This window comes from Amphiura filiformis, chromosome 12 (assembly GCF_039555335.1).
Source record: "Amphiura filiformis chromosome 12, Afil_fr2py, whole genome shotgun sequence".
NCBI lineage: Eukaryota > Metazoa > Echinodermata > Ophiuroidea > Amphilepidida > Amphiuridae > Amphiura > Amphiura filiformis.
In genome coordinates, this window is record NC_092639.1 from 20900076 (window position 1) to 20924478 (window position 24403).

At 37.7% G+C, this 24403-nt stretch overlaps 1 protein-coding gene across 1 annotated transcript in view; it reads left to right on the forward strand.

Moving 5' to 3' along the window:
- LOC140165930 (EF-hand calcium-binding domain-containing protein 6-like) overlaps positions 1–23146 on the forward strand; it is a 44369-nt gene extending 21223 nt beyond the window's left edge. The window contains 16 exon segments of the mRNA XM_072189272.1: positions 1015–1186; positions 2655–2903; positions 3541–3673; positions 3676–3775; positions 4999–5214; positions 6015–6173; positions 9459–9686; positions 10734–10929; positions 11975–12166; positions 12765–12992; positions 14391–14615; positions 15362–15533; positions 16933–17017; positions 19599–19746; positions 21661–21704; positions 21706–23146. Of these exon segments, the coding sequence (XP_072045373.1) occupies positions 1015–1186; positions 2655–2903; positions 3541–3673; positions 3676–3775; positions 4999–5214; positions 6015–6173; positions 9459–9686; positions 10734–10929; positions 11975–12166; positions 12765–12992; positions 14391–14615; positions 15362–15533; positions 16933–17017; positions 19599–19746; positions 21661–21704; positions 21706–21931 (2773 nt within the window). The 3' untranslated portion in view covers positions 21932–23146.
- Positions 23147–24403: the final 1257 nt, after the last annotated feature.

The window sequence follows — 24403 nt, forward strand, 5'->3', positions numbered from 1 at the left end:
CTTCACAGGAAAACCTGTTTTTAATGCTTTTCTGAATGCTTTAGAGTAAAACATTAAGGTGTTAAAACACCTAAAACACCCTAATGTTTTGCTCTAAAGCATTCAGAATGATGTCTATGTTGCATACATGTCACTCAAATACCATCTTTGTGTTATTACCCCATACTGAGTAATATTTTATTGTTACAATTTTGTTACTTGATCATTCAGTGGAGAATTACATAAACTGCTCCAAAAAAGAAACTTACCAGGTAAGAAATTTGTCTGTCAAATTCAAACGACAAATTGTGTTACACTAAATGGGATATGAGTGGAAGCAGTGTTAATTTACATGAATTTTGACACCTCATTTGTTGCAAACGGATGAGTATTTTTGAAGTTATGCTTATTTAACCGAACCTATCCACTGGAATGAAAGTTGCACTCATACCACTTGAGATGGTTGGCAGTATACAGGTGTAATCAGTGCTCTCCTCTTCTTCTTTGCATGACTAACTTTCCTATTGCTTCTTGTGAGGATGAAGAATGACCAAAGTTCAATGACAATTGTCCTTATTCAATCATCTGTGTGAATTCATTGGGGCAGACCTGCAACTTTCAAATTTGATAGTAGGCTTGTTCAAATGAGCATAACTTCAAAAGTTTTGATCTGTTTGCACAAATGAGGTGTCAAACTCAGCGTAAATGTACACCGCTTCCACTCATATGCTATTCAGTATAATACGATTTGTCGTTTGAACTTGACAGACGAATTTCTTACCTGGTAAGTTACTTTTTGGGACCAGTTTAGAATTCACTTATCCGGATTTTTCACTTATCCGGTCAATGCTTGGTCATCCCATCATGGCCAGATAAAAGAGGCTGGACTGTAGTATATTGGATCCTAGTCCCAAAAAATATCAAATATGTTATTTCCAACTTTGGTCACCTCATGTTGTTTCAAAGAACGTAATGTACATCTTTGCATCTTAATATTTAACTGATTCTGCACATTATTGTCTTGATTCTGTTTAGGCTCCAGCAAGTGCAGCACACTGCATTAGAAAGAACAGGTCAGATGAATGTGAATGAGGTTATAGTCAAGATCAAAGACAGAATGGCACAGAAATCTAGTAGTATCAGGGCGAACTTCTTACGATATTGCAAGGATCGGAGAGGACGGCTCACCTCAAAGGAATTCAGAAAGGTAGGGCAGTAGATGCAGTGGTGTAGCATGGGTCATCATATTGGGGGGGCACCGACCATGATGGGGGGGGCACCGGGTGTGATTGGGGGGCACAAGCCGCTTTTTCGCCATTTTCCAAATAAATTTGAGATCGATTGGGGGGCATGTGCCCCCCCTTCCACCCCGTGCCCTTATGACGCTACGCCACTGAGTAGATGTTTGTTCCTAGTTATTCCAAATTAAACTTTAAAAGCATGGTCAGGAAAAGAATCTATTCCGTTATAGAAATTTCAAATTACTCTGTAGACAAGTCATTGACTCAACCTTTTGACATGCTAAGCTTTTTAAGGGGCTCTGAAGGTTTCACAAAAAAATGAGAAAACATTTTGATAGATTGAATACCCGGGAGGGGGGGGTACTCCAACTTTGGAGGTGACGCGTATGTAGGGCTGTTAAGACCCCCTTTTTCAGCATCGCTGTTGCCCAAAGACCCCATATTTTTTTGCGAACACATGCGCTGTCACCAGAAGACCCCATATTTTTCCATTTGATCTGTCACCCAAAGACCCTTATTTTTTCAATTTGAACAGCAACTTTCATTTATCACTGATTTTGTTACTTATTTTGAAAAAACAAAGAAATTTGAAGCCATTTAGCACTAGAAATTTGATGTTCGAGGTTTCTGTGGCACTGTTTTGGCTCCCACCCAAAGGTTGCTTTAAAAAAGGTCATGTTCTCACCCTTGACCCCATATTTTTTACATTTTGCTCTCACCGAATGCCAAAAATCATGCTCTCACCCAATGACCCCATATTTTTTACTTTTTGCATTTTGCTCTCACCAAATGCCCCTTACTGCGAAAGTGCCAGCCCTACACTTATATCCATTTCATATTGAAGTGCCCCCCCCCCCCCGGATTGAATACTCAAAACAGCCCACTAAGCAGTAATTTAGAGACAAAATCTGTAATATTGAAAATAAGAGACACGTGACCTGTTCCCATCAAAAAGTTGCAAGTTGGTACTTTTGAGACCTTCCAATTGTTGAGTTGATGTTCTTTGTTTGAAGACACCTGTAGTCAGTCCTTTGTGAATGGGGGCATAAGATCTGTACTCTGCAATTCTGTCCCCATTCACAAAGGACATGTCAATACAGGTGTCTTCAAACCAAGAACATCAACTCAACAGTTGGAACGTCTCAAAAGTACCAACTTCCGACTTCATGCACATATTGGAGCACTATGTTAACCTTAAATCTGCTATGATGGAACTGCGTTGTGGAAATAAGTTCCGGATAAATAAGTTCCGGAACTTTAATATTACAAAATCATGAATGTTTACATAAAGGATGCTATATTATAAGCTGATCTATTTCAGATACTAATTAGTATTTGGACAAAATTTCCCGCCCGTGAAAACACTGTGTTCATGTTAAAATTGAGGATGCAATTTTTGTGAAATCTCACAATGCCTTTTATTTTACTTTTCAGGTTCTAATGAGTTTTGGCATGTACATGGCGGATGATCAATTCAATGAATTATGCAACCGTGTTGGGTTTACCCAAGGACCTCTCACCTACTCGGACTTTGTCCAGTCGTTTGAAGACTTGAGAGTCGGTGGCCCTGGAGCAGAGGTGGCGCATACACCCAATCATAGGCCTATTAGGCTAGAGGCTAAGGATATGAGTGCTGAGGAGGTGGAGGGAGTACTGAAGGATAAAATGAGACAAGGGTTTGGGGTGAGTTGAATTTGAGATTGTCTCACCTCAATGAGTTGGAAAGTTGGTAAAGATGCAATCAAGGAAAAATTAGTTGGCACACCTTGACAATATGTTGCAACTCTTCATTGCCGCTCTGAAGTACAATCCTTCCCCTTTCCCCTTCCCTCCCCATTCCCTCTCAATCAATGTTGGGGGGACTGGAGAGTCCATTGAAAAAAGTGCTTTCATATCAACATTGAATTGGGGGAGAAGGGTTTACATTTAGAATGCCAGAGTTGCCAACATTTTCTTGATGGTAGCTTTGGCCCATATCTGATGCTAGCTTTCAAAAACTTAGCCATGTTGGCTGTCGTAGAGGCAGTGCATTTACGCTGTTGCATTGACAGTATACAAACAAACCACGCTTCTACTTCTATGTTGAATTAGGTTAGCTCACAGGATTCAAAACTGCCACTGCGACATCCAACATGGCGTTACTTTCAACTTAGAGACAAGACACACTATAGGGCCTTACCATTTGCGCTAGCTTAACAGATCCCATAATTTCCTTTTAAGTGTCCGTTTTCTAAGCAATAATGGATATTTGATCTCTTGAATAGCATGTGTGTGTTTGGTGTTGTGTGGCAACATTTTATGTCTGACTTTCTTACCACAGAGCCTACGTGCAGCATTCTACAAGCTCGATGACGATCACAATGGTCTAGTCTCCCGCGAAGACTTCCGTCGTCTGCTAGATGGTCTGATGTTTGTCATGGCCGATGAAGAGTTTACCAAATTAATGGGAAGTCTCGCATCAATAAGAGAACTAAGCTGAATTATCATGAATTCCTGGAGAAGTTTGAGACTAGGGATAAGCCAGAGGGACACAAGTGGCTGGATTCTGATCACAGGTAATGCTGACGTCCCGATTTCTATGGGACAGGAAATTTCAAAAATCTATAAAAGTTGTCTAATTGTGCCTCCAAATCACAGGTTTGGCAACCCTAACTAGAGGGTGTCATGAACTCTATGTTTTGGATTGTAGTTATCCCACAGAGGAGTAAGATAAGACAGAGCGCGTACCACCAGTCAAAGTCTCCGCCTCATCCGATAATGAGGGCCGATTGTTCCATGAAATGCGACAGGCGAGACTGCTACGCAATTACCGCAGATTTTCATGGTCTATCGCGTAATCGCGAAAAGCACGCAACGCTATATTGCGATACGTGAAGGCATAGCGCTGGCGTGATTGTTAGACACTGCACGATCGAACAATCGGCCCTCATGAATATGCGAGAACTGGTAGCATACAATACACAGGGACTTTGACTGGTGGTACGCGCTCTGTCTTATCTTACTCCTCTGTGAGTTATCCCCCATGAGATACCAGAACTTTTGAATGACTAGTTTGTTTTTTAAACAGTAACCCTCATTCTAATTGTCTAATTGCTCAGGCTGATGACCTGAATTATGACTTAAAAGGCTTCAAATTGCCGTAAGGGTAGACTAGGTATTGTTGGTTGAAGCAGCCAAAAATTGATTTTCATGATCTAAATCCATATATTATTGAAAAATAACACTTTGATGTTTTGCAAAAGTTCATTCTACAAATCATATAGAATACAAAGTTCATTTTTCAAAACCAATAGGTTTTGAAAAATGTTCTTAATGCAAACCTGATGAATTTATTTACGGACCTACAAATCATATACTTTGAAAACTGATTTATTGTTGTTAATGAGTTATGTATGTTTTACAAAAGTGTTGGTGTTTTTTAGCCCTCTTTACAATATAACTCAAGAACCACAAGACCTACAAAAGTATATCTGTAATATTTGAATTCGCTTCGAAATGATCAATACAATTTTTGCCAAAGCTCACTACCATTCGCAAGATGTTGTTAACTACCAAATCCAACAGTTAAATTAGTTGCTATCCTTAAAGTAAAGGATAATATTATGGGATATACATGTATTCATAAGTAGAAAGGAGTGTTCTTGGTATTATAATGCTGAATATCAAATGCTTGGAAAAGTTAAAATGATAATACTAGTATATACTGTACCCTTATTGTTACTTAGATTTTAGCAGGTAGCACAATGCAGTACTATCAATACTTCCTCATCAATTTCAGATTCAACAAAACCATAGACCCTGCCCAGCTTGCAGCGGACCAAGTTCATGAAATCCTGGTAGCCAAATCACAGCGCCAATACCACGATTTGGCAAAAGCATTCCGTTCCATAGACAAGAACGGTAATGGAGTGATCACTAAGAAGGAGCTGAGAGATATGATGTACACATTTATGTTACCGATGACTAAACAGGAATTCCAGATTCTGTGGAGGAAGTAAGTTGGAATTGGGCTATTAACCCCATGAGAACTACCTACCGATTGGCCTAAATGTATATTGTGTACAGTTTTGAACCAATCAAGGAGGGTATTAATAAGTTCATCTGCAAATGCAAGTTTGACCATAAATAGTTTTAAAGCCGAATCATAATTGGCAATTGAAATGAGCATTTCAATTTATGAACCAATCAGAAATGCTGTTAGATGACCAGTAGTGTCCAGGGGGTTCAGATTTAAGAGAAGTCTTTCACAGAGGAGTATGTTTTTTAAATGGAATTGGCTCAGATTGCTTTTTTGAAATCCATACTCTCTCAACTGTATTATGACTTAACTTATAGTTTCCGAAACTCACTCTGTGGGTTTGGAGATGATGTATTTTTTGGTAGTGGGAGAGTCCATTATATCTAGAAAAAGGTGAGGTCATGCTCACAGATCAAGGGTCATCTTTCTTTCTTGGGCATTTGGGCTAGGCTCTCTTGAATTGTTGGAGGGAAGGTTGTCACTCCTTCCTTTACCTGAATGGAGATCTGTTTGAAATTTACACGCTCTGTGTGGGATATTAAAATCATGTCTTTAATAAGGGGTGTGTAGATTTCAACTGGAATACCCCAAATCTACAGTGTTAAAACCTTTTAATTTAAATGAAGTTAAGATGAGAGTCAAAGTGGCATTCGAGACAAACATTGATTTTCTACAGTGCAAAGAAGGTATCCAAATTTGTGGTGTTTTTATGTAGAAAATTTGAGCACAATTACTGATGCCTCTATTGCACTTGTTATTACCTTTTTCTTGACCAGGTATGATCCAGAGGGCAAAGGTTATATTGATCATCAACATTTCCTATTCATGATGGGTAAGGCCTTTGCACCTGGGGATGATATTGGCTTCAGTAAACGTATCGTAGATGATTCCTACAATTCATTGGCCGCACATCACCAGAATCAGATGCAAAAACAGTAAGTATTGTTTCTGGTTGCAAGTGCTTTGTTTATTATTATTATGCACTTTTGGCCTTCTTGTTGTCAAGAGAAGGCTGTAATTTGCATGAATAAGAATTAGGAATGAATAATAATCATCATCATCTATACCTGTTCCTCCTCTTCATCATCATCATCTTTATCCTCCTTCTCCTCCTCCTCCTCCTCCCCCTCCTCTTTCCTCCTCCCCTCCTCTCTTCCTCCTCCCCTCCTCTTCCATCACCAGCCTCTACTGTGTCCTTCATCATCATCTTTTTCTTCGTTCATTATTTGAAGTCTTCATAACGATTTTATCCTTGGCGGTACTGCCACCATCAATCTGCATACATGTACATCGTTCAGTGTTTACTTTTTCTCAATTATACTTATTCTTTCAATTCTCATATCTTTCTTACTCCTAACTGCATACTTGATGTAGGTCTGTACAAATGCTCACGTATGTATTTATTTTGTAATGAACTTAATATAATAAACTCTTCCATGTACAAAAACTTAATATCAAATCTATTCTCAAATATGGAGAGGTATACTTAATAATACTTATAATACAGTAAGCCAAAAAATGTAAGGTACCAGTTATGTTCACCCCTTGTATATCCTAAACAAAGACAGATATGTCATAATTGTAATCAGCAGCCAATAGCTGCATCTTTTAAGACCTCGTTTGGTGAAATTGTTCAAGAAATAAAGATATGACGATCCAAAAACCCAAGGAAGATGGCAATTTAAAAGTTGCAGTTTGCTCCATTACGTGCCCCATTGATTTGCACACAATGCATTCACGAAGAAGAGAACCAGCGCCGTACTTCCATTGATTAACATGTTAAAATTAGCGTTGTGCTTTCATTGATTAGAACACAAAAGTGCAACTTTTGATTTTGTTTCTTCACTATGTTTTAGACCACCGTTTCTTTAATTTTCAACCAATTTCAACAAATGAGGTCTTAAATCAGAGCTAACGAGTACAAGTATTAGCTGCTTGTTTTAATTTTGACACATTTTTCTTTATTTAGAATACACAGGGGTGAACACAACTGGTACCTTAATTTTTTGGCTTACTGTATTAAACATCTTTTTTAACAGTATAATTCTTTAAAGAAATTTGATATTTTATAATGAAAATTCATGTCTTGGAATTGGTGATCTTAACTGTATTTATTCACCCCATTTTGTCTATTGTATAGTAATAGGTATATTACAACTACCAGGTTAGTTAAGTGACCAATAAGTTGGATGTTTTTGCGGATATATTTATGTTTATAGATTAAAGCATTTCTCCATGTCACCCAGGCAACTTCTTTACCCCAACCCAGCAAAATACCACATAGTACCACACACCTGGATGCATTGGGACTATCCAGTTGAAATCCATACACCCCCTATGGAAGACATGACCTTCAGATTAAAATCTTCCACACAGAGAGTGTGAATTTCAAATGGGGTTACCTGAATGGGGGCCTCCATTTGAAATCTACACCCCCTGTTTTAGAGATTAAGGTCATGTCTTCCATAGGGGGCGTATGGATTTCAACTGGAATCGCCCATTGCCATACCTTCTCTCTTACAATGCAAACAGAGCTAGCTAGTATACGAATACCAAATGGTATTTAATTTTAGTATCATATTTTAGCAGCTTATTCCCTGTAGTGTCTTCTTCTCTGAAATTTTTATGTCCATGTTAACCATATTTTTTTATTTTAAAATGAGCATATCGTTGTTGGGCAGGAAAAACCTCCTATTGGCCATTGGCCCCTGAACATGTTTAAAGCAAAACCTCCTATGTAACCTGGTGACAGTTTTGTTTTAAACATGTTCAGGGGCCACAAGCACATAGGAGGTCTTTCCTGTCCAACGACGATGAAGAGTTCCGATGCACAAATTGATGCATCAATTATTCTCAATTTGAGGTATAGGCAAATATACCTAGTCAAATATTTATAATCACAGTTTCAAAAATTTACATTTACATTAGAATTTTTTTAAATAAGGTGTCAATTTAAAGTAATGCTGGTTTCATACTTTCCTGCCGCTTTGCCGCTATAAAGATGATTTTACTTTACTGTGCAGTCGCACAAGAAACACTAGCTGTGACCAGCGGCAAGCACTCTACATCTTTGCCGCAGTGGCAGCACTGTTGGGAGTTGAATTCAAATCAATTCGGAGCAGTGTCACTCTAACGTAAGAGAACAAAATACAATTTTCGAGTGGTGCTGAGCGGCAAGGCTTTCATGAGTCATGCCGCTGCCGCTCAGCGGTGTGCCGCTCCGCTTGTAGACAAGAGCAAGCTGCATGATGAAGCGTCACACTGCTTAGCGGAAAGCGGCAGAAAGTATGAAACCAGCATTAGCATTATATGGCAGATGTTGTGGTCTAAACGCATACAATCTGAAAAATGGTGTTTTATCAGCTTTTGTACCTGAAATCTTCATACAAGTAGACAAGTTGAAATTTATGATATCATTGTGAAAATTTATTCATTTGCAACTTTATTTGCATGTTTACTGCTTGCTAGAAAACAAATGCTACCCATTACTGAATAAGCTTTTTGTCCCCCTGGCTTGTTCCATTTTGGTTTGGTTTTTCATCTCTCCCAATATCTAGAATCTGTATTCCCGGTTCAAGCCTCATGTTCCAGCATTGTGGCGTGAGAACCACCTACGAGTTGATCATTTACATATATAATGTTGGCCTGAATCGGTGATCATAACACCATGTAATAATTTGTCCAGAGAAGTCAAAACCAAATTCTTACAAAAAGTCTAACAGTTTTATACTCATTTAGTACTGGCCCACTTTCTTCCCAACACTAATGTGCATTCCCGATGTTTAAAAGAAACTTAATTCTTCACCAGGTTTGATGTCACTTAATTTTTACTGCATGTTGCTTTAATAGGTCAAATTTAGCCCTGCCTAATCATGAAGGTCAAGTGGTCAAGGTTCAGGTCTTGTAAAAGCTGAAGTTCTGGGTTCATTTCCTGGACAGGATTAATTTTTGCTACTTGTGTCTCCTTTATTATTTGCAACAGCGAACTTGGTGGAGAATTATGTTTATTATATGTAATTCCTGTCAACCATGCTTCTGTTTTTCCCTGTTATTTATTTTTAATAAATTGCATTTGCCCAGGTATATCAAAAGGATACACTTGTCAGCTGCTAAAAGAGGCACATGTAGTAGCCAACAAGTGCATCCCTTTAATATGGATGTACACATGATTTCAAATAAATTAACAGTGAATATTGTTATTAACTCTTCTCTTTCTCAAGACTTGATATTACCCTGAAAACGGCCACCAATGCCAACTTCATCTCGGCTCTTCAGCTTGAGCAAGCCCTGAAGGATAAGATCCGAGATAGATATTCCACCTTCCAGGATGCCTTCAATCAATTAGATGCTAACAAGACCGGGTTCATAGGCCTCTCGGAGCTGCAGAAGGTTCTCATAGATCTCAATTTCCTGGTTGATGATGATACGTTCCATGCATTAATAGACAAGTAAGTCATGTGATAATGGGCTATTCCATTTAAAATCCTCACTACCCCTGTGGACGATTTTGGAAATATCTTCCACAGGGGGAGTATGAATTTTATATGGAATTAACACATTAGCAGCTCTATTTGAAACTCACCCTCCCTCAGGGGAAGATTCAGGTTGAATCTTTCTCAGAGGGTGTATGAAATTCAAATGGAGCTGCCTAATGTGCTCATTCCATCTGAAATTCATACTCCCCTATGGAAGATATTTCCAAAATCTTCCGCAGGGATAGTGAGGATTTTAAATGGAATAGCCCAATGTTTGACCAATCATGTAGATTGGACTGAGACAAGAATTGTAGGCCTCTTAAAGATGAGATATTGTCTATAATTATAGATCTCAACTTTCTGGTAGATTAATAAGTAAATAAGTTTTAAAGTTAAAAACTTTCTTAAAAATCTTTGTCTGTTTCAACATGTTGCTGATATTTTTGTGTTGAAAATATTGTGGCAGATTCTGCATTTTCATGTACTTGCTATTATATATTCAACAAGGTCCCTCAACACTGCCCTACCGCTCTTCCTGATTGTTGCGTAACAAGAGGTCACTCCAGGTCATGCGATGCTATGCAGGTGTAGATGTTATGATGATGTAATTCAATCAGCTAATCGGAACCCTGTACTGTGTTTACACTGTAAACAGTGCCAAATCGGAAAACTGCTGAAGGATCTCAAATACTATAGACACTTGATAAAATCGGTGTTTGCACCCCTCACTATCAAATAAGATCAATGTGTTGCCATCTACTGACTACCATATGTTGAGTCACTGAATGTGACCAAAAGTTAAGGTTAACATAAATAAATTATGAACCTCACCCACATATTTTTGATTTGACAAACTTGGAATTATGAGTACATTTTAATTTTGTAATTATCAAACTTGCACTTGAATGGTTAATTCGAATGGTTTTTAATCATTTGTAACATGTTGCAGCTGATACGAGAGTAACTGAATAAGAAATGCTAATAAATACAAATTTAATGTTTAATTTTCTTTATCACTAGAATCGGTTTGAATTCAGAGAATGGCACCTTGAATTACGAGAAGTTTCTTAAAGCGTTTGATGAAGGTCAAGAAGATAAATACAAGAAGCGTAACCATCCAGAAGTCCGACCAGAGACGTTCTCTCAGCTTGCACCTGATAAAGCCATGAAGAAACTACGGAAGATGGTTATGACTAATATCAATGTGTTGCAATCGGTGAGATTTGATTTTAATTTAAAGAAAATATTTAATATTTCATTAAAATGGGTCAGGTGGTAAAAAAATGTATTCCATTGACGGATGCGTGCATGACTTGGCTCTTCCATTTGAAATCTATACACCCCATATGGAAGACATCTTAAGATCTTAATCTCCCACACAGGGGGTGTAGATTTCAAATGGAGTCGCCCATTGAGGTAACCTTGTTTGAAATTTACACTCCTTGTGTGGAAGATTAAGGTCATGTCTTCCAACTGGAATAACCTATTTCTGTGGCTGATCCACCAATATTGTCAGTGCCATCACATCTAGAATTGCTGGCCTGAGGCTGTGTTCACATAGAAGTATACTGTATTCGCTATACGCTGTTCGATCAGGCGAGTATAGGTCAGTTTACCAATTTTAAAACTGAACCTTCATCTAATCAAATGCTTGTAACCTTACTTCTTGAGGTCACATTGTATTCAATGAGGTGTTATAATTTGCAGAATTAGATAGTGCTTCCACTGTACTATATGCAGGTATAAGGCCTTTTCGAATAGTGCCCTCTTATGTGACCCGGTACTATGAAATTACCTTGTTCGATTTAAGCTATACGCGTGCACCTGCAAAACGTGCACCGTATACCAGAATAGTATACTTCTATGTGAACTCAGCCTAAAAGAAATCCAACAGATTTTATAGGTTTAAAAATATTACACTGCCGGCCAAATTATCGGCTCTTTAAGAACTATATAGATTGGTTACAAATAGTTCTATATTGTGTATTGAGCCAATTAGAGATATGAGCTTAAACTTCCGCACAGGGAGTGTGAATTTCAAATGGGATTACCTGAATGGGTGATTCCATTTGAAATTTAGGGTGTATGGATTTCAACTGGAACAGCCGTTCAACATGAAATACTTCACAACTCTTTCCTAATTAGCACATAGAAACCAGAAATGATAAGACCATATATCTTATACTCGACGAATTAACCTCACAGATCTTCTTTAATCATCAACATTTTAATCCGATGTTTTCTTTTTTTCACATTTTAAGGCATTTGGAGCTTTTGATAAAGACAAAACAGGACGTGTTGCAGCGCCGGAATTCCGCAGAATAATAGACAGCTTTTGCTTTAAACTCACCGATAAACAATTCAAGCTCCTTATGTCAAAGGTCAAAGTTCATTCAGACTTGACTATATCGTACCCAGCATTCCTGGATGAATTTTCAGCCAATGAGCATGAGGTAAGTGATTTGATTGGTTACGGGTTGCAATCACTGTGGATAAAGGTTATGTGCATCTTATTCTTGAGTTTGCAGATGTTGCCTGGCACTTATCGTTAACAACAAATCAAACAAAGTCACCTGAGGGCAGGGATTCACCTCATATGCCGAGGCGGTGCAAGCTTGCGAACTTGAGCATCTGTCAGATAGAAGATTATTTCTGTGATTTTTTAATGTTAGCCAAAGGGTCTGCCAACTCAGACAGTTCAAAAGATCTTCTCTCTACATCCAGAGATGGAGCTTATGGTCATATCCTTCACAATGCGCCCAGCTGCATTTCAGGACATTCCGCTTCCAAAACAGTCCTAAACTCTACTTTGTGAACTTGCTAAACATGAAGTGTTTTTTAAGCTTGTTATATCCTGCTTACACAATAGTGTGCAATCGTTATATAAGAGTTATGCAAGAGTCCACACCCACTCCCCCATGGGGCTGCCTCTGGTCGAATACAACCATTACAAAATCACATTTTATGGTGAATCTAAACATTAATTATCTTAAGATGAAATCATCTTAAATGATGTACATCACAAAATATACAACTTCCATATTTTACCAGATGGCCGAGACATGGATGGAATCAATTCAGAGAGCAGAGAAACCTTCATCACCAGATCCTATCACCATGGATGACATCCACCAGGTGTTGAAGGAACTTGTCACTGGTAGACGGACCAGGTTTACTGATGCCTTCGCTGCTGTTGACTATGCTAATATAGGGGTGTTGTCAAAGGAAGATTTTAGGATAGTGTTGAATGAAGTGGCTTTCAGGATGTCCTATGAACAGGTTAGTATAATACCGGGTGTCCCCAAAAAAGGTTACATGTAGATATTTTTAAATAGTATAAGTTAATGTTAACCAATATAAATGTCCTTTTCATGATATACACTATGTACCCTCTACCGTAACTTTTATTGCCAGTTAGTACTAAATAAATAATAAGGATTGAGCTATTGTGAATTTTGTTCATTTTGAACAATTCCAAGTAAAAACGTAGTTGTTTTACTCACGTTTTTAGTGACGTTTCACCACTACACTAGTGGCTTCTTCAGACTGGCAACTCATCACATCTGACTGCTTGCTTTTATAGGCAACAGGAAGCACCGTAGAGGGCGTGATGAGTTGGTCAAAGATGTTGTTGAGTGAGTAGGCCCCTTTGGTATCCGGCTCAAAGAGCACCAAAAAGAGGTGGAGAAATTTGAATCAAAACCATTCACTCGAGCAAAACGCCATTCATCTGTCACAGACATTCACAAATCTGCCATCACTGATCATGTAGCCTCTACAAATCACTCCATCAATTGGGAGGACTCAAAAGTGATTGATCGTGAAGCAGACAAGACCACCAGGTGGCTGAAAGAAGCCATCTGGATCCGCCGAAAAAAGGACAAGACACTCTAAACAAGGACGAGGGGCCTACTCACTCAACAACATCTTTGACCAACTCATCACGCCCTCTCACGGTGCTTCCTGTTGCCTATAAAAGCAAGCAGTCAGATGTGATGAGTTGCCAGTCTGAAGAAGCCACTAGTGTAGTGGTGAAACGTCACTAAAAACGTGAGTAAAACAACTACGTTTTTACTTGGAATTGTTCAAAATGAACAAAATTCACAGTTTATATCAACATTCCTAATGAACTTGTTCAAAGATAGGATTGAGCTATGTTTCATTTAGCAGAAGTTGATAATTTTTTTTTTTATCTTTGACTTTTATTATAATGTTTGTGATGAAGATGAAACTGAGAGATCTTGGGATTCGTGTAGCCTCATGTGTACTAATGTCATGGGAAATACACGATATTATGTTTTGGTACAATGTCCAGGCTAAACAAGTGTAGGAATTAACAGCAGTTGTCTATATGTAGGAAATGCTGTCAGGTTGGTGCTCCAAGCCTCAAAACCCATACCCACTTCTAAGGGTAATTTTGCAGGAAAAGGATACCCTTGTCTAAGGATTTTTTTTCAAATGTAGACCCATGTCTAAGGGTTTCTAACCCGAGATTTGAAACACAACATTTCACTTAAAAGAATCAAGCCTATCCATGGCTAAAGATTTCTCATGAAAAACTGACCCATCGGAACGGCACGTCCCCGTATGCCTGACATTTGTGATTAGACCCCCCCCCCCCCCGGAGCAAACCTCCTGCTTGAACCTTTGTTCCATTCCTATTTTGTAAATCAACAGTTTCAAAACTTGTGGGAAACACTGGAGGTCAATGAATTTGGCAATATTGACTACCAAGCATTTTTAGACAAATACACCCATCCAAACCAGAATCAAAATGCTGCAATGAATGGTTACGGTTCACCCATGGAGATCAGAGCTACGTCTGTGATGTCAAGCAGACCTGCTACAATGGCGTCTGGACGACCACGCACAATGGCATCGGGAAGATCTGGTTCACGATTGGTAAGTAGAGAATTCTGAAGCTTATACATAAAGAATAAACCTGGGATCCCAGTTTTATTCACCGTGTTCACCAATCGAAATGTAAGTGGTGGTTGTCTTGTACATGCATGAATCATTGGCATGTAATCTGTGCGTATACCGTTATTCGTCTCTTTAAGGTGGAGTCTAGAGTAGGGTGACCTCTTTGTTTTGATTATTATTAAATGATCAAAACAAGAATTTAAAAATTTCCAGTATCTTTTGTATTTTTTCATTTTGCAATTTACAAGCTATCAAACCCATATGTCACAATCTCATGGAGGTCTTTAGGTGGAGAAGTTGAAAACTGATGATTAGCCATGCCTTTAATACTATCAGTGTGTTTTTGAAGAGCAGTAGACTTTTTGTGAAACACAATTGAGACTTGTTCTCACAAATTGCAGGGGAAGTTACCAGGGAAGAGAGGAGGTATGGTTCATTGAACATGCCAGAAAACAATAGAAAACAAAAGAATTCTGCTTTGAAATATTGACTTTAGAATATGAAGTGAGGGAGCAACCCTGATCATTTTAAAGCTTATGATCCAGAGATTAAGAGTCTGTCCATAACTCAAAATTAAAGATTTACAACTTTACTCTCATTTTGTGGGAACAGGTTTCAATTACTTATTCACCAGGAACTAAATTTGGACATTAATTAAATGGAACAGTAGCATGATTTTGTTGTTTTTATGCATTCTGAAGTATTATTTTTATCTTTTTTCACAGTCTGGTATCCATTCATCTATGGGTCGACGCCTACTAACCCCTCTAGTCAATGCAGAGAATGCCGAACAGAGGCTTAAACATAAGGTGGCCAAGCATTGGAAGGATATACAGAAATGGTGTCGGCTTCATGATATGGATAACACTGGAGAAGTAGATGCAAGGGACTTTGGAGGTTTGTACTAGTCTTCATTATCAGGGTGTCTCAAAAAAGTCTCTTTAACTTAAGGGATGGGGTATGAAAGTTTGGACAGTATTTATTGTGGGACATTAGAGCACATCAGACATATCGAATTGCATTCCGAATACGATATTTTGACTTCTGATATCAAATAATTTTGATTTTTTGAAATTCGCAATGTAATACACATTTTATGGCAAATGATTAAAATTGATATTTTTGATATTTGACAGTACTCTAAGTAAACTCTATAAATCTGATGATTTATACTTAAAGTGTATGTAGGTGGGATGAAAAGCCGACGATCAATTGAAAATTTTGATTTTTCAGTATTGAAGATATGGATTTTTTCCCCAAAACACCAAAAAAATTAGGTCTTTTTGGGGAAAAATTCCATATCTTCAATATGAAAGGTCAACATTTTCAATTGATCATCGGCTTTTCCTCCCAGCTACATACACTTTAAGAATATATCATTAGATTTATAAAAATTTACTTCGAGGACTGTTATATATCAAAAATGTGAAAAATATCAAATTTTAATAATTTGTCATAAAATTTGTATTATATCGTGAATTTCAAAAATGAAAATTATTTGATATCAGAAAGACATTCTTCGTATTCAGAATGCAATTCGATATGTCTGATGTGCTCTCATGTCCCACAAAAAATACTGTTGAAACGCTCATTCCAGATCCCTTAAGAAAAGAGAAGGACATTCTGTGGCTTTATATTATTTGACAAAATCTGTGAAAACAAGTACAGGTTGTATTTAATGTAACACAAGTATTGGGCTGTTCCATTTAAAAGCCACACTACCCCTGTGGAAGATTTTGGAAATATCTTCCACAAGGGGAGTGTGAATTTCAAATGGAATGAACACATTAGGCAGCTCCATTTGAATTTCATACACCCTCTGAGAAAGATTCATCCTGAATCTGCCACAGAGGGAGGGAGTTTCAATTGTTCATTCCATCTGAAATTCATACTCCCCCTGAGGAAGATATTTCCAAAATCTTCCACAGGGGGAAGTGTGGATTTTAAATGGAATAGCCCATTATTTTTCCCATCAACAGGGATTAGGCAATGCCTTCAGTAATAACAAAAAGCGTAATGATTATAGTGCATAAGCTCACAAACTTCAGCACACTTAATAGTAATTATCTGACCACTGTGGTCCAAGACATAGAATGTATAGGATAGTCAAGATGTGTAACTGTGATAAAGTCGATATTCTCCCAAGAATTTGTTTAAAACTTATGAGACAAATATAAATGATATATGTTGTTTTCGTCATTGATATCATTAAATTTTACATCATGAGTATGATGATAATCAAATGTCAGTTTTATTTATTGTTGTTATTTTGTTTATTTGTTTGTTTGTCTTATAGATATAATCCAGCAATTAAACATTGCAATACCAGATGATGAATTCTGGCAGTTGATGACAAAGTACGATCTGAATGAAAATGGAAGGTGAGTGATTCCATTTAAAATCACACTACCCCTGTGGAAGATTTAGTTAAAGTCTTCCACAGAGGGAGTATGAGTTTCGAATAGAATAGACAATTGGGAAACTTCCATTTGAAATACTCACTCCAGTTGTGGAAGATATAGGTAAAGCCATAATAAAAGGGGAGTATGAGTTTCAAAATGATTAACCCTGACCAGAGGATGTTTAAAGACATTCCCACAACCCAATGGGGTTTTTCTGACCTTGTATGTCTGGCTTTTGTACACATGTGGTACAGTTGATCATACCTTGCATTGGAATTGTGTGCAAATATCTGGTGTTTTCATCCTATTATTTAACATTCAAAACATCGAGACTTATGAATAAAATTAATGCAGTGGGACAATATGAATGTTTCCTGTGAGAAAATCAAATATCAGTCATAAGTCTCAACTATTAGCTCGTTGGCTGCCGTTTTAAAATGACCATTTTGTGTGTGTGGCAATGGGGACTTTGCCTTTAAAATTAGGTTATATTGATCAAATTTCCCAATCATAGTGCATTGTAGGAATGCCTTTAAGCCTCCTCTGAACCCTGACCAATTGCATTTGAAAAACATACTCTCCCTGTGGATGATATTTCCAAAATCTTCAACAGGGGTAGTGTGGATTTCAACTGGAATAGTCCATATTAATACCATTGTAATATTTGAATGCTTTAAGGGCTGGGGTATGAGCGTTTGGACAGTATTTATTTTGGGACATTAGAGCACATCAGACATATCGAATTGCATTCTGAATACGAAGAATGTCATTCTGATATCAAATAATTTTGATTTTTGAAATTTGCATTTAATACACATTTTATGGCAAATCATTAAAATTGATATTTTTGATATTTAACAGTACTTGAAGTAAACTTTATAAATCTGATGATTTATACTTAAAGTGTATGTAGGTGGGATGAAATGCGACGATCAATTGAAAATTTTGACCTTTCAGTATTGAAGATATGGATTTTTTTCCCCAAAACACCAAAAAAAATTAGGTCTTTTGGGAAAAAATCCATATCTTCAATATGAAAGGTCAACATTTTCAATTGATCGTCGGCTTTTTCTTCCCAGCTACATACACTTTGAGAATATATCATTAGATTTATATAATTTACCGAGGACTGTTATATATCAAAAATTTGAAAAATATCAAATTTTTATAATTTGTCATAAAATTTGTATTATATTGTGATTTTCAAAAAATGAAAATTATTTGATATCAGAAAGACATGCTTCGTATTCAGAATGCAATTCGATAAGTCTGAGGTGCTCTCATGTCTCACAAAAAATACTGTCGAAACGCAATAAACGCTCATTTTAGATCCCTTAAGAGAGTTTTCACAAAGTGATTAAAGCAATAATGTGTGATTTGCATAAAGAATAGATTCTTATTTAAATATTTGTTTTTACTGATCACATTATCCCCTTTTAATTTTGAGCCAAACAAATGAGGTATAACGAAGAAAATTACGATTTCACTCCAACGCCTACAATGCGTGTACTACGCTCGCCGATCGTATTACATGTAACTGCACGGAGCATCGCGCTCGACGTGTGTACATACAAGCTGACATCCACGGTACACGTTAGCAAACACTCGATCGTTGAACTCTGAATAAAACCGGGTCGACACGGTTTTAATACAAAAAGTTACATTTTACTGTTATTAAAGCACTTCAGGCTTAGTCTTTTACATGGTATTTTAGTACTCCACTGGGAATTATAACTATGCAAGAAGTAGAAATCCGAGTAAAATTGAGGGCGTCGCAGTGAAGCAATCATACATTATGGCTTTAAGTGCTAAATATTATCCACTGTATTCCCTAATGAATACAGTTGCCTTGTGTACCTCGTGAATATATCAGTTCGGGGACACTCGTAATTCACGGACGTCTCTGATTTCAAAGATGGGTTAGTGATTTCACATACGGGGGTCTGTGATATCACATACGTCGAGCTTTGTTGACAGCTGGGCACTCTATGCAGCACATCGGAACAAAGCTGAGTGTATTAGAATAAGCTTACCTGTGCAAAAATGATATCTGTCTGTGCAAATTCTGACAAATAGTCCTTTTAGATTGCAATGGCCAAAATCAAATGTTTTGAAGTAAAAAAATCCCAAGAGTACACATTTACATGCTAAATTAACCTTCATTATGGGCTAAAATTGTCTGAAACTAAAAATTTTTCTTGCGCTTCGCATGCAAATATCCAGATAAGATCGGAACATAATATGCTCATCTCCTCTAAATTGCAATGCTTCCACCGCCACTATCGATCTTATAGTAGGTCCCGTATTTATAAACCAACACTTCCTCCGGTGAGTTTGGGGGCCCCAAATTTTGGCCTGGCTCAGGGCCTCCAATAGGTAAATCCAGCTCCTGCCCCTTGGCTTCGTGGGAGAGTAGTGTTTCAACATTGAATGATTCACACACACAAAACAAATGTTGGATTCAAGTAAAAAACACATCACTTGGAAATTCCTGGGTTTTTCTCAATGAGAATTATAAGCTGCCACATAACTAACTGCAATTTCCTTTGATTTTATCCAGGTTTTCCTACCTAGAGTTCCTGAAGCACTTTGTCCTAAATCTTCAGCAGCAGCAGCAGCAGCAGAATCATGGGACTATCCTTGAAGAAGGTGGTGAAGCTGATAGATTGCCACTCACAAGACCCAAGATACACAGCTCAAAAATGATGGTAAGCAGAGCTTTAGCCGGGGAAAGGGCAAGGGGAAGCTGTCCCCATGATATGTCTTCCCCCCTCCGTGGGATGCTGGCCACAATGATATATTAGATTTTTAGCCTTTTCGGTACTTGTTAACCCATTTTTTTTTTTTGTTTTCCCCCTTGAAAAGATGCCTTTCCCCCTGTGCCCCAAGGCCACCTATTTTAAAAAAATCTTGGCTATGCCACTGATAGTAAGTAGGAATTAATCCCATGAGAACTACCTGCCGATTGGCCAAAATGAATATTGTGTCCAATTTTGAACCAATCAAGGAGGGTATTAATAAGATCATCTGCAAATGGCCCATTCCATGTCAACTCCAGGGATGTGCACCGCAGCACCTCTTCAATTTTTTTCTTTTTCTGTGTGGTGGTAGATATTGATGAGAAAGTAAAATCCTGAAAAATTGAGCTTCATACTCCATTTCGTTTTCCGTGGCATCAATTTGAAATTTAGGGGTCAGCGTAAAAATGTGTACATAAAGCGATGTTGTGAGGTCATAAATGTACAACTCTATGGAAGGCTAACCCTTTAAAACTGTTGAAGTATCGAGATCCTGGGGTAATATTTGGTGTAGAATCAATCAAATCTGGTATCAGGACATATCTTCAACATACCTGAAAAGATATAGGGCCCTCAAATTGTCTCCACACCAGGACCAACTTTCAGGGGGTCAGAACTCCAAAAGTAAAAAAAGTGGTTTTGTCCATGGGTAATATCTCAGCTAAATGTATTCTAATATGCTCAATATTGATAAGAGTAATGTCCTACCAAAGGGCTCTGACTGGCAAAAAATTGACGCTAAAATTATTTTTTACTTTTGGAGTTCCCCCCCAAAGTTGGCAATCCTGGTTGGACGGTTGCATTTTGAGGGCCCTATATCTTTTAGAGTAAAGGAGTTACAAGTTTTCTGATAGCAGATTTGAATTCTACACCAAAAGTACCCCAGGATACACTTTTCAAAGTTTTAAAGGGCCTTTATACATTTATGGACCTCCAAAAATGTTTCAAGGCTATGGCTACATTTTTTACGCTGACCCCCTCAATTTCAAATTGATACCACGGGAAAACGAAATGGAGTATGAAGCTCAAATTTTCAGGATTTTACTTTCTCATCAATATCTACCACCACACAGAAAAAGAAAAAATTGAAGAGGTGCTATGTGCACATCCCTGAGTTGACATGGAATGGGCCAAATGCAAGTTTGCACCATATAGTTTAAAGCCTAGTCATAATTGGCAATTGAAATGAGCATTTATAAACCTAGCTATAGGTCAAATATCTTATTCTCAATCATGAGAGGCTATACCTTCTGTGTACTGTTGCGTCAGCGCACTTTTGGTGGAACAACATGATTGCGTGACCTAAGATTGTGATTGGTCAATTCTCAAAAGATGTGCTTGATCCGTGTGTCTTACATATGCTTGACGCAAATATCGGTGCATACCCAAGTTGGCTCTCATGATCGAGAATTAGATATTTTACCTGCCACTGTTCCTTGTAAATATTTCAATTTTGTGCAAAACTATAATAAATAAAAATAATGGCAGGAAAATTCCGTGGTATGTCAATGAAAAAACAAGGTTGACTACATAATGTGTGTTTATAATCTCCTCCAAACTGAGACAAATGTATATAATATATGATAAGCCTACATTCCAACTGGGGACCTCGAGGAACCAGGGACTGTCCCCATTTTATAAATAAGTGCAAATAAAGTAAAGAGTGCGTCCGCTATTGGTAACATCCCCAATTGATAGGGTAAATGTTGTAAATATTGTGTATAATTTGTGTAACATCCCCGGTTACCTTGTGAAATTCAGGAAGTAACATTCCCGTTTGCATAGTCCTTAACAATGTCCCTGTATTTTTGTCATTTCCACCAGATCATGCCTGGTAGTCCAAGTTCAAACATGGTAGAAGCTATGCTCGTGTAAAAGATGCGCCACCAACAACTGGAAGAAAATGAGACGAGTATTCCGTAGCATCGACCCCACAGCACAAGGTGCCATCACGTCCCTCCAGTTCCGTGGTGTACTACGTCAGTTCAACATCAACCTCACGGAGGAGGAGTTCTTTCATCTCATGACATACTACGACAAGACCCTCGAGGGGAAGGTATCATATAATGACTTCCTGAGAGCATTTCTTAATTGAGTCGGCTTCTCCTTATCTGGTTGTAGTCTTGTCTGATCATAGTATTGCCAGTTTTCACTGCCAGTGCCTGGATATTGGGATGTGGCAGTAGCTCTCAAGTAGCCCAATTTTGGGTGCATTTTAGGAGTCAACTGCTAATAGTTAGTCAACTTCTGCTAGTAGCAAATAATCATCATTGATCGCTATGAGCCTGATTTCCAAAATGTGGGTGCTTTTTAGTGGCAAACTGCTTGAAATCACCCCAATTGGGCGCAGTTTCAAGTAGCTAGCTGACGCTCAAAGCGCTGGCGTAAAAACGCACACATTTAATGACACCGCATAGGCGTGCGAGCGAAACAGCTGCCTCAATGCGTTGACGTCACTGCCACATCAGGGTGAAAAATATTATAGCAGCAAGTTCTCATCATTATATTGAACACTCTTGAAAAATGTACTTGGAAAGTTCAAAATCCTTTCATATGATAAAAAGATTTTTTTCTGGTACACTAAAAGCAAATTATCGATGTGGGCCAAAAATTAACCAAAATAATGCAAAAATGGCCACTGTGGCATGATAAGCCTAATTTGAGCAATTTGTGACCTGTACCAAGTGAGCTTCGAGTAGCCCATTTTGGTGACTAAAACACACTGTTGGCAACACTGTTCTGATAGTAACAGCTTGGATTACCGCAAGATATCCATGTTACTTATCTTGAAAAGTGGATGTGTTGTGTGGTCACACCAACAGGATTTTCCTTCATACCTGCTAGGTATGATATACTTTGTTCAGTTTATAATTGGCAAAGACTCATGACCTTGTGGATTGATTTAAAATCATATGAATGATATGCATGTAGTTAGACGCAGCACCTACGCTTAGTTGCGCTTTGTGAAAAGCGTGTCTACATGTATGTGAACTTTATTGATGCGTGCAGTAACAAAAAGCGAATAATTTTCGCCAGTTATTAGCCAAACACAAGGTATAGTATGATACTGACTTGTAATTATGATGTGTTTTCAATCAGGCTATCACTTTACCGTACCATTAGAGAAAGTAACATGGCTTTGATATGTCTGCAGTGGAGCCAAATAGTCATCTCAAAAGTCACTGGACCAATGGCCAGGCATGTTTGTACTTGTTGTGCTTGAAAGTATGATACTTGTGATTTCAATGAAGCTGTCAGTTGACCATAGTGTAAAAACACAATAATCTAGCTTTGAAGTTTCAGTGACTGGGGGAGGTAGTCATCCCAAGAGTCTGTGCACCAAAGGCCAGGCATGTTTGTATTTGTTGTGCATGCTTAGTAGTTATGCTGTGATTTCAATCAATCAAGCTATTATAATGACAACATAGTAAATAAATAGTGGCTGCGAAGGTTTGAAAAATATTTGGTGTCAAACCACATAATTTATTTGCATAGCAAAAATATTACACAAATTTTTGGTCATAGACCTTTGTCAAGTGTCGGAAAACAAAGGAAGAAATGAGCAAAGAAACGTGCGAGGAGTCACGCAAACGTGCGAGAAAACGAAAAGTGCAACATGCGATGCCTAGCCAAACACAAATGAGGGAGATGTGCAAAAGGTCATTATCAAAATTACTGGAAAGAATGAAGGAAAGAAAGAAAGAAGGAAATTGAAAGAAAAGAAAAGAGAAGAGAGAGAAACAAAAGGGAAAAAAAGGAAAAGAAAAGAAAAGCAAAGATAAAAGAGAAGAGAAGGAAAAAAAGAAGAGAGAAAATGAAAAGAAAGGAAAAAGAAAGAAAAGAAAGTATAAAGAAAAGAAAAGAAGTTGAATTTTATTTCCTTTTTTTTTTTTTATTTTAACAAAAAATGTTGCTGAAAATCTGTGATAATATTAATGTTTAGTTTCAGTTTGCTTCCGATCGAATTGGCAACTTCAAAAATGTATTACATACAGCTTAAACGTAACATGAATACTTCAAATCCATGAAATTGCAGTAGTGTAGGATGAAATGCCATTTCAGTACTATTCTGTAGGCCCTACTATAACCTACATGGGGGTGTGATAGAATTGCATTTGGGATATAATGCAATACCCCCAAATTGGCATTGTTGAATTATAAAAAATAAAATAAAAAACCACACACCGCATTATATTTTCAATTCCCATGGGACATGAGACAAATCAATTTTTCTGTGTGGCCTAATAGAACAAGATTACTGCACAGTGGCTGGATGAAGGAGCAATGTAAGACACATACCGTATTCATTCCAATAAGCGCCCATACCCCAATAAGTGTCCACCTGGGGTATTTCAATTTGCTAAAAGGTACCATTTAATGTTGAAGTGACGGATAGATGTCGATACAGTGAAATAGCTGGAGGACTGCAAGTCCTGTGTAAACTTGCAATGCATTTTCTATATTACAAAAGCTACTAGAACTCTCAGGACCTTTTTATGATGACATACGTAAATTCATCCCTAATAAACGCCCCTTGTGAAATTAGCTAAACCAAGTAAAAAATAAG